Source organism: Leucopleurus acutus (genome assembly GCF_964270905.1).
Source record: "Leucopleurus acutus genome assembly, chromosome: X".
In the NCBI taxonomy this organism is placed as follows: Eukaryota; Metazoa; Chordata; class Mammalia; order Artiodactyla; family Delphinidae; genus Leucopleurus; species Leucopleurus acutus.
Genome location: NC_139148.1, coordinates 33,632,407 through 33,643,871, shown reverse-complemented (window position 1 = coordinate 33,643,871; position 11,465 = coordinate 33,632,407). Strand labels below are relative to the sequence as shown.

The 11,465-nt window shown below is 41.8% G+C and overlaps 1 protein-coding gene across 1 annotated transcript; it reads left to right on the top strand.

Annotated features, from left to right (window-relative positions):
* Positions 1 to 3,441: 3,441 nt before the first annotated feature.
* Positions 3,442 to 4,023, top strand: LOC309977770 (ferritin light chain-like; the record flags this gene model as incomplete). The annotated part of the gene is made up of 1 exon (XM_082864079.1): positions 3,442 to 4,023. One exon carries the CDS (start codon positions 3,442 to 3,444, stop codon positions 4,021 to 4,023), a length of 582 nt encoding a protein of 193 aa, XP_082720205.1.
* Positions 4,024 to 11,465: the final 7,442 nt, after the last annotated feature.

The window sequence follows — 11,465 nt, the reverse complement described above, 5'->3', positions numbered from 1 at the left end:
CTGGATTCCTGGTTAAAGGTACTAATTGGGGTTTCTCATTTCCACTGTACTCCAGTACCTTCCAAGGTCAAGTAGGGAAGCAAGCTGATGGTGGAGACTGTATGTGCCCTGCCCAAATCCTATTGGATGTGCTCCGCACCAAGCTTTAGCGTGCTTTTCTCTTAATGACCAGCATCTGTGACCTTTTTCAGCTTTCCTTTGGGCTACTTGAGTTGCCTAACCTGTACACAGACCCTGGGAATCTATATCCACCCAGAGCCGCCCATAGCTAATGGACAGGAATATAAAAGTCCAGTTCCCTTGCCTCGTGTTGAAGTAAACTTTAGGTGTAATTTACACTCCAAAGCTACACCCTGGGATGATTGTGAAGCTGAGACTTCCTAAAATTGCAACCTTGCTTCTTGACTTCCTTTCTTTCTCTGTCCTGCTTTCACCACTCTCTTTTGGTCTCTCTGGGAGCACTTTCCCAAAAAATCACTTGCATAGGAATCCTCATCTCAAGGTCTGCTTCTGGGGAATCTGACCCAAGACAGAAGCATTCCAAAGTCTACATTTGAGTGGGAGAGGAGGTGAATTCTACCATTCACATGAGACGTTCTGTAATCTTATCCTCTCCTATAAGGTGGGCGTTCATTAGATGTTTCTTGCTGTAGTGATGATCTCAAGCTGGAGAACTGAGAAAAGAAACAGACCTCTGCCACCTATGCACTGCTCCCCTCCCTCCACAGCTGACAGGGCCACAGAGGACCTTAGGAGGTGTTGATGAATCTCACTTAGCCAAGGGAAGTAAGAGAAGCTGGCTTTGCTCATGCTTTAAATGAATTAGATCTTGGACACCCAAAGCTGTATCTGGGTGCTTTCATACTTGAAAGGACATTGCCACAGAAGATAGTGATTCAGCAAAACAGGTCTGCAGTGAGGAAACGTGGATCAAAAATATATTGGGGTATGCTTCTGATACTTAATAGGGTTTGACAGTGTCTCTACAATTTTATTGCAAAACTGATTGATGATACAGCACTATTTTTTTTTTCTTTTTTGGTATGTGGGCCTCTCACTGTTGTGGCCTCTCCCGTCGCGGAGCACAGGCTCCGGACGCGCAGGCTCAGCGGCCATGGCTCATGGGCCCAGCCCCTCCGCGGCATGTGGGATCCTCCCGAACCGGGGCACGAACCCGTGTCCCCTGCATCGGCAGGCGGACTCTCAACCACTGCGCCACCAGGGAAGCCCCAGCACTATTTTTTTGAGTGCTTTCTACTTGTTTGGCAGTGTTTTCTCATGTATTATATATCATTGAATCCTTGTGGTCTGCTTGTGAGATATTAACATTGCCATTTTACAGGCAAGAAAGCTGAGGCTCAGAGAGGTTATGCTCCTTGCCTAAGGGTTACACTTGTAACAAGTGGCAAAGCTGGGATTTGAGCCCACGTTATTCTGATTCAGACAACTATGTGCTTAACCACCCACCAGAGTACAGGTCCCACACTGGCTCTCTTCTCTCTAAAGTGATCATGGAAAGATTTATCAACATTTGCACAAGGCAGAAAACTATCTCATCTGAGAAAGTTTATACAGACAGTTTTCTTTTCCAAGAATAAGTAAATGCATAGGAAATTGAAATATATTAAATGAGCCTGACATGCTGCAATACAGAGAGTATGTTATATGGTGAGGTTTTCTCTAAGCTTTGCATTTTCTTGTTACAAGGTCAATATGATGATTAATGGTGTATGCACAAGGTAGAAAATTATTATTTTCTTTGCAGTTATTTAGAGGGTATTGCATCTGGTATAATTTCTCTCCTGTTTGGGGGAATACTAGGATTGTCCTTGGATTTGGACTTTTGTTTTTCCCCCTCCTTTCCACTCCCAGCCTCTTTTTGGCCTTAGCACCAAGGCCAGAAAGGCTGCAGAACTACTCCTGTTTTACCCAGTTAATTCCCTCCAGGACTGAAAAAGGTGCTATTCCTGAATACTAACAGTTTTTGCAAACCTCAAAAGCAATATGAGAACACTTTGGGACAACAGCCTTTAATGAAAAAAAAAAAAAAAACGAACAATATATCCTGTATTTAGATACAGGATATGTGTTCATATTTTAGCTTAAGCAGTGAAGGGAGACTGCAGCTCTTCTTGAAATTTTAAGGTGTCATTTTTCAACAACACAGAAAGTAAAATTTGAAAGTGGTTGCAAAACAGTGGGTCTTTATCTTTATTTAGAACTAGATCCAAAGTTTAGAGCAAAATTCTCCTCTCTGGGGTTCAAATATTGTTTACCCCGAATAGAATATGCCTTCCTGTTTGATAGAAAACACATGAAAGCATTCTAATTGTGAAACAGCCCCAGGCAAGTGGTATTTAGGAAAATAAAATGCTAAGCATGGAATCACGAAGCTGGAAAAACCCCTATGAGAACATCTAGTTCTGCCCTCATCTTCTAACTGAGAATGACTAACTCATCCTGTATGGGTTTTTTCTATTTTGGTAGGATTTATAAATGTACATTGTCATCTTTAGTGCCCATTCACATGACGTGTTTCAGTTAATGGTGGAATATCTGGGTAATCACGGGAAGCCACCAGTACCTAAGAAAACACCTGGCACATAAACAGTATTTAGGAGAACTTTTAGTAGAAGGAATAAATGCATCAACAAATGAAAAAATGAAGGCTGAATAGTAGAAAATTTATGATGGGACTCTTACTGGTCTGATTAATTAATAAAATAGAAAGGAATTAGCCCAAGTTCAATGTCTTGCAAACTGTACCATTTCACATTACATAGTGTGGATTTTATCCTTCTCAATCAGTAAGGTGACTATGTAATGTATATTCCAAACAAGGACCCTTTTGGGTGTGAAAGGGGGTGTTATTTTTTAAATTAATTAATTAATTTAGGGGACACTATTAATAATTGCACCAGGACAAGACTGCTCTGGGCAAAGTGGAACCAATAGTCACCCTCTCCGTAAGGGATCAGGGGCAGAGGAAAAATCTATTCATACAGGCTCTAAAATAAGAAACAACGGGGTGTTAAGTCACAATTGAAGATTGGAGGACGTTCACTATCAATACTTCTGGCTTTCTCACCTTGGACATTCTTGTCTCATCTTGGAATTACGGTAAGAAATAGGGCAAAATGATGAAGACTCCCTTCCAATAATTAGGAAAGAAAGAAACTCTTACCAAAAGCTAGACTGAGAGTGTGCCCAGCAGCCCCCCAGCTCTCTCTCTTGCTTCACCAGCCTTTGGATGGAACAAGCGGGGTGCTCCCACCCCCGCCTTGCCTCCCCCTCTCCCTCCCCCTCCTCATGCCGCTCACCACCCTCTAGCGTCGCCACTTTAGTCGCAACTTCCGGCAGAATCGTTGAGGCTTATCCTCCACTTCCGGGACCCGCCTAACGGACACTTTCTGGAGAAGTCCTCCTCACTGCTGACTAGCCATGAGCGCCCAGAGCAAGCGGAGTTCCTCCGCCGAGGCGGAGGCTGCCATCAGCCGCCTGATCAACCTAAACTTGCAGGCCTCGTCCACCTACCTCTCCCTGAGCTATTACTTCGAAGGCGACAAGGTGGCTCTGGGGGGCGTGGGCCGCTTCTTCCGGGAGCTGGCTGAGGAGAAGCGCGAGGGCTCCCAGCTCCTCTGGAAGATGCAGCAGCAGTGGGGCAGCCACGCCCCGGCCCAGGACGGGCAGAAGCTGTCGCCGGACGAGTGGAGCACCATAGTGGAAGCCGTGGAGGCTGCCATGGCCCTGGAGAAGAGCCTGAACCAGGCCTTCCTGGATCTCCATGCCCTGGGTTCTGCGAGCGCGGACGCCCAGCTCTGCGAGTTCCTGGAGAGCCACTTCCTGGAGGTGGAGAGGAAGATCCTCAAGAAGATGGGCGACCACCTGACCAACCTGCGCAAGCTGGCCGGGCCGCAGGCCGGGCCCCTGGCTGAGCAGGGCATCCCTTCGAAAGGCTCTTCTGCCAGCGCGACTAGGAGCCTCGCGGCAGCCCCGGACAGACGCCTTTGCCTCCTCCAGTGAGATCTCCGCCCCAGCCTCCTCTTCCACCAGGAGGCACCGCTTTAACCACCCTGTAAAACCTTCACCCGAGCCGAGGCACCAGATGGAAACTCCCCTCTCTTTGCAGAGGGGGAAAAAAAAGCTAGGTTGTGAGAAAAATAAAAGTATCTTAACAGCATGAAAGATTTGTAGTCTGTTTAGTTCTCTAGATTGTTTATAAAGAAATGGTTCCTAACTTTTGCGTATCACCTGGGTACATTGAGTATCTGGTAAATTATGTTTTCTCTGTCAAGAAAAAGAAACACACCTGTTCAGAAAAGGTTGCGTAGAATTTTAGGGGTTTCATGACTTCTCTGGAGTCATTCTGGGTGCTGGATTCAACTCTGTTGTTCTAAAATGTATCCTTGGTTTCTCCGAGCAGAGCAGAGAGCTGAGTAGCTTGACCGTATCACATTGTGTCCCCCCCTCAACCCTCCAAACTCGTGATAAACTTGCTTTTCCTGATTTTCACATTGGCGTGATGCCATCTGCCTGTATTGAAGGGAGAGCCCAGTGAAATTCACCTTTGTGTCTCCCGTTAGGTTGCTACTGAGAACACTTTATTAACATCATACACTGACCTCTTTATGAAGCCTCTCAAAAGCAATTTCTTTCTGGTCTTAATATTAGGAATAACGGTGCTTCGCTTAGGTCATTGGTTTGTTTTTGTTTTATGGGCACTGTAAATGATGTAACTAATTAAGTTTCCTTATTTGACTGCCTGCTAAAAAGCTTAGAGCCAAGTTTGTGGTCCACCCAGAGTAAACGAGTAAGATTGTATACGCATTTTGCATACGCTTCATTCCTGGTTCTTCTAAGTGCTTATTGTAATTTACGGATTCTTTCAAGCCACCTTAAACCCCTTCTGGAACAAGGTTGTGTATAAACAGATACATAAACTTTCAAAATGCAGATTTTAAAATGCCTCTGTATTCATTTTAGAGAAAAGAGAGGATAACTTTAAGGAAGTACTAAGAGAGCCAAAATGATTAGAATGGAGGTAGGTCAGATGGAGGTTACATTCCAGAAGCCAAGAGAAGGAGAAGCAGCAGTAAAATATAGCATTCTCTTAAAAAAAAAGTGTTTCATTTTTCTGGTGAGTTGTTTTCCTGCTAAATCCGTGCATTTGTGTCTCACAAATAGCAATCTAATAATTGTGCATTATTTTCCTTGCACTTGGAAAAGCTGGAGTTATAACTTGTTCTCAAACCACAGAAGTGGAAAAAAATCAATTCTTTTCCTACAGCAACTTTCCTTCCTGGAGCAGGAAGACCAAAGGCATACTATCATTTCTTTTATCTTACCAGGGTCAGAGGCATAGAAGAGTATTTTACAGAGATTGCGACACCTGTTTTGCTCAGTTAAGGAGAAAACCTTATCTTCCTGTTTTCATGCAAAGTCCTTTGATAATAAAAAAGAATATACTGGAAAAATTACTCCTACGGAAAAGAGTTTTTTTGCCCATTTGCTGATAGTTGACAGTAAGAGATATAAGGAAGCAGTAAACAATTTTCAGCTTTGGATTAAAACTTAAAACCAAAATTATTTTCAAATTAGCACTCATATAGACACATAAATCTGAATGAGAAAAAAAACCACCTAGTAACTATGAGACTAATTGAAAGACTATATTTGGTAGATTATTTGGGAAGAAGGATACAAACATTTGTTTCCAAACAATGACGTATTTATCAGACCATATTTACTTATGAGTAATGTTACTCATATTTACTTACGAGTGTCTTTTAATATCAAGAATGGGGCTGTAGGAGAAAGCTTTATTAAAGTCTCCCAAATAGGCTGAAATATTCTTTGGCAATCAAATAATTATTGAAGAAAGCAACTGGCTGGGCAGACAATAAACGATTCAAAGACATATGGATAAAATATTAGTTTAGCTTTTAAAAATGACTAAGTTTCTTGGCAAATATATTTGTGGAAAATGGGGATTTGATGACATTAAACTTCTACAGATTAATTTGGAAACAAATACCACAGTGATTTTCTCTGTTGCTAACCACTGTACGTATATGTGAGTGTGTGTGTGTGTGTGTGTGTGTGTGTGTGTGTTAGTGCACTCGCACAGAATTATAATAACTGATTCCTTTAGGCTATGACTAAATTCCTTATACCAGCCTTGAAGGCTCTCCTTGGTCTGCCATGTCTAATCTACTTTTTAAATCGAATTTTCCACTACTTCCCTATTGTTGGAAGTTTGGGGAATACCCATTGCTTTCCTTTCATCCAAGTTCAAATCAATTAGAGTTCAAATCAATTAGAACGGACACAGGAAGCCAGATGGAAATGAAGATAGCTTTATTGGTGGTAAAACCAATTGGAGAATGTGTTAGGGCTTCCTATTGCCACGTTCTGAATTAAACTCAACCACCCAGTTTCAGGAACAGAAGTTGAAACAGAGCAGAAGCCAGGCTGGACTGGCTAGCCTTTTCTGCTAACCCCATGGAGACTGGAATCTAGAACAATGCTGGTGGCCCAAGGGAAGTGGGGAGGGCATGGCAGGCCCCATTGCTTTGTTATTACAGTGACCCTGTACTGTGGCTAGTGTGCACCAAAAAAAAAAACCCATCAGGCTCTCACAGTTCTCCACATTCACTCCAGTAACCCCCTGTTAGGGACCAGAGTGGAAGTTTCCTCTCGTTTATAGAAGTGTGAGGCCTAGGAATCCCGCAGACAACTGCAGCAGCTCTCTGCCATAGCCAGAGTGCTCAGTTTGCTGTCCCAGTACCAGCAATTTTCACGGGGTTCCCTTCGCCTGGAAAGCCCTTCATACTCCTCTTCACCACATCAGACTCAGTCTACTTTTCAGCCTAGTTCCAATCAGCCTTCTTCTGTGAAATCTTCCCTGACCAACCCAAACCAGTCACCTGACGTGGATTCATCTCCTTCTCTTAGTTGGAGTCTGAAAGGCAGAAAGCATGGTGGTTGAGCAATGGGCTTGTGTTCAGATCCTGCCTCTAATTCATTTGGTCTAGTCTCTTCACCTTTCTTGGTCCCAGCTTCCTCCTCTGAAAAAGTGGACATGATCATAATAAAGGCGATACTATCCAACTCATAGCTTTTAGGGAGGATTAAATGGGATGAGCCATGTAAGATACCTAAGTCATGGCCCAGCACATGCTAAATGCACAATAATTGTTAACTTTTTTTTTTTTTTTTTGCGGTACGCGGGCCTTTCACTGTTGTGGCCTCTCCCGTTGCGGAGCACAGGCTCCGGACGCGCAGGCTCAGCGGCCATGGCTCACGGGCCCAGCCGCTCCACGGCATGTGGGATCTTCCCGGACCGGGGCACGAATTCGTATCCCCTGCATCGGCAGGCTGACTCTCAACCACTGCGCCACCAGGGAAACCCTGTTAGCTTTTTTTATCAGCTGATTTTATATCCCAGTAGAGCTTAGTAAAGAGCTATGATAGTAACATCTCAAAATAAGCTTGCTTCTCAGTTTCAGGAAAATAGATACCTTTAGATTGTATAATCCTCCTTAATGATCATTCCTCCCTCTAAACTGGCCCTATGTGTAGAAGTGAAATGTAGGAATTTGCTCATTTCTTGGATGTGACATTCAGTATGCAGGAGGGGAAAATAAAAATGAAGAAGGACCACTCTCTCTTTAGCCAAATAAGTGGAGCCACCTTATATAGGACCTGGGATTAAATGTTTTAATTACCATCCTGCTAAAAGCGGGCATGACAGCATCTTAACCTCTCTCTCAGGAAGGACAAGCCACACAAAGGGGTCATTTCAGAAACTAATTAGCTGCTGCTGGCTGCTACTCTTTGCATAGTTTCCAATTCTTGGGAGTCTTCTCTGCCCATTCTTTTTGCCCACACATCCTCCTCCTTAACACTTCGTGGTAGCCTTGGATATGTTAGCTTGAGGGAGCAGGGACTGAATAGGCACAGTCAAAACTCCAGGTGTCACTGAGGCCTTGAACTCCCTTACCGTCGGGGCTGTTTGAAGCTCTTACTTTTGGAGTACTATGTGGTTGACTCTCTCCAAAGAGATATACAGTCTTAAAGGGTTAGGTTAAAAATGCTACTTATTTAGAAAAAGACCACATTTTTACTACATTTATGTCATGTTGTTTATCCCCATAAGCCATTTATCCACCTTGATGAATAATTTATTCTTCATAATAATAATGAAGCAGGCACTAATTCATGGGAGTGGGAGGAGACACACATTAGGAAACAGTTTTGAATTAATATGAGTTTTCAGCTGAGTATAAAGTCCCCAAGAAGCATATATACTCTTCAAGATTTTATCAGTTCTGATGGCTAAATTAGGGATCATAAGAGGAAGCAGAGAAAAGTCTGGATTTCATCAGGAGACCTCAAAGGGCCCTCTCCTGCACGAGGTATCAGGTCAAAGTGTGGGAGACGTGGGTAGAGGCAGCTATTCTGGGATTTAAAATCAAGTACATATCCCTGCTAAAAATTCACACCCTGAATCTAATAATGAGAAAACATCAGAGCCAAATTGAATGACATGCTACAAAATATCTAGCCTATAATTCTCAAAAGTGTGAAGGTCAAGAGATTAGGAGTTTGGGATTAACTGGTACACACTACTGTATATAAAACAGATAATAAGAAACAGCAAGGACCTACTGTATAGTACAGGGAACTATGTTCAATATCTTGTAATAACCTTGTAATAATCTATAATGGAAAAGATTTGGAAAAAGAATATATATATATATATAAATAACTGAACCACTTTGATGTATACCTGAAACTAACACAACATTATAAATCAACTATGCTTTAATAAAAAAAGAAAGAAAAGCAGAGAAAGACTAAGGAATTGTCCCAGGTTAAAGAAGACTAAAAAGCATGACAACTAAATTCATGATCTTGGATGGGTCCTGTGTAGGGGTAAAAATCTATAAAGGACATTGAGACAATGTAGAAAATTTTAATATGGACCATGGATTAGATAATAGTATCAATGTTAAATTTCCTGATTTGGATAATTTCATGATAGTTCGGTAGGAGAATGTCCTTGCTTTCAGAAAACATACACCAAAGTATTTAGGGGTATAGCTGAGCACAATTTCTCTAACTTATTCAAAAATGGTTAGGAAAAACAATTGGTGAATCTGTATGAAGGGTAAACTATTGCTGCAACTTTCCTGTAAGTTTGAATTTATATCTAAATAAAAAGTTTTCCCTAAAAGTCAATCCAGATAATTTAGACCTGTAATTACTACATTTAACATAGTACCTAAGTTATACTAAGTGCTCAAAAATAATTTATTGAATGAATATCGTATTGGCTTTCAAATGACCCTGTGGACCTAGCTTTATAGTCACAGGACTTCATAACCAATTTAACTACCAGAAAATTCCAAATTCTTTTTTTCTCCCTGAACATAAATTATATACTTTCAGGTTTCTTATCTAACCCTCATCCCCATAAAGGATGTCAACAATTTTTTTTTTCAAAAAGAGAGTAGCCAAAACAGGGAGGCAAGGAAAAGGAAATCCTATTACTTTATCACTACGCAAGTGATATTGCTGCTGGATTAAGTATTCTAATTTTCCAGACCTTATGGTTTTATATCTTCAAAGAAGAATCTGTGCTACTTGCTTTTCTGGTGAAAAAATTCTTTCAGCCATTATATGCCGTTAATACTATGCAGCGCTTCAGAATTTAAAACTCCTGTCAACCTGAAAAGGTTATAGAGCAGGATTTTCACTTTTATTCCCCTTCTTTTCAGCTCTCATTCCACACTTGTGAACGCTATCAGCACATATACATACTATAACCTTTCTTTGGGGCCTTTCTCTTTGCTCCTCATGTCAAAAAATGCATTCCCTGATATTCAAAACATACCTGATGTTCACAACTAGACCTCGGTATTATTACAAGCTGGTCAGACATTTACAGCCAGGCCATTTTGTTCTGTTGGACATAAACAATCTCACAGAATACCAAACTCAGATAAAGTTACTCTGAGACCGTAATAAAATGAAACAAAACAAGGTTACTTCATAATATTGTCTAAGTACAGACAAAATCAAAGTCACTGTGCCTCTTACAAAATACCCAATCATAGGATTGCCCCCACTTTCTGACAGCATCTAATCTAGAGCAGATCTCTGCTTCCTTGGTCCCTCTCCCAAATCATCTATCCGAAGCCCAAATCCTATAATAATTTCTTTCTCCATACTCTTACTGAGACACCCCACAGTCCCTCATGATGAGTGTTCTTTGTCTGCAGTGAGTAAAATTCCAACTTTTAAAACTACGGGTGTGTTCTTGGTTGTCTTTGACTGAAGGGCAAGGACATGCTGTTCTGGGGAATATTCTCCATTCAATCTACAAATACTTGATAGTTGTATTAGAAGTGCCCAAAGCAGGTATGTTCAGCCTCTTGTTTCATCTAATCAGGAAGTAGTTATTGGTCATGTTCATTTGTTCATTCAAAAATATTTATTAAGCATTTACTCTATACCAGGCACTGAGCTAAGTGCTGCAGATAAAGAAATATTTAAGACATAGTTTACTTTCTCAATGAGCTCACACTCTGGTAGGCAAGACTAACACAGAAAAACATAAACTTCAGTACAGTATGTAAATTGTATGGTGGAAGTAAGAGCCAGGTAGTGGTTTGCAAAAAGGGCAGGATTACTTTACTTGGGTGGAACATGAAGCACTTATATGAAAGAAAAGTTGTTTAGCTGATCTCGAAAGACGATCAGTGTTGACCAATTGCACAGGGGAAGAAGAGGTATTCTAGACAGGGAGGAGGCACGTGAGGTAAATCGAGTGACTGGAACGCTTGGATTGAGCGAGTGGACTGCAAAGAGAAGTCTGGAGAGGGAGTCTGGGGAAGGCCCAGGTCATGGTGGGCTTAGTGGATTTAATCTCCCAGTAGCAAGGAGATCTCCAGAATTTATGGGGGGAAGCAATACAAATACTATAAGCTGTGGCCCATGCATTCAACGAGTTTACATTCCTGTTGGTGAAATGAAACTCACACATAAAAAAACAACCAGAGAGTAATACAATCAATATAGAATTATAACACCTGCATCCTCTTCGTCTACCCTGGAAATTGCTTGTAAATAGTTCCCATACAACTCTTTGCCAGAGGGCACTCTCTGGGCAGAGGAGCTTGCTTGGTCTGCATGTGGGAGATTTCAGAAGTGCCATGTTAACTTTCGCCCTTTCCTCATAGTGACCTTGAACTGGTAAGGGGTGGGAATTAGTGTATAAATATCTCAGTGTCCTCAGCTCTCGGTAGGGCAATTCTGAGACATGTTTTACATAATGTTTCAGAAAGTGCCCAGTGAGATGGAGCCCTGGGTTTCCCACAGCTGTTAACACTTTCATTTATACACATTTTATCGGTTTGCCTTCCTTCCCTCCTTCAGCATGTTTCTGGAGATCATACCTC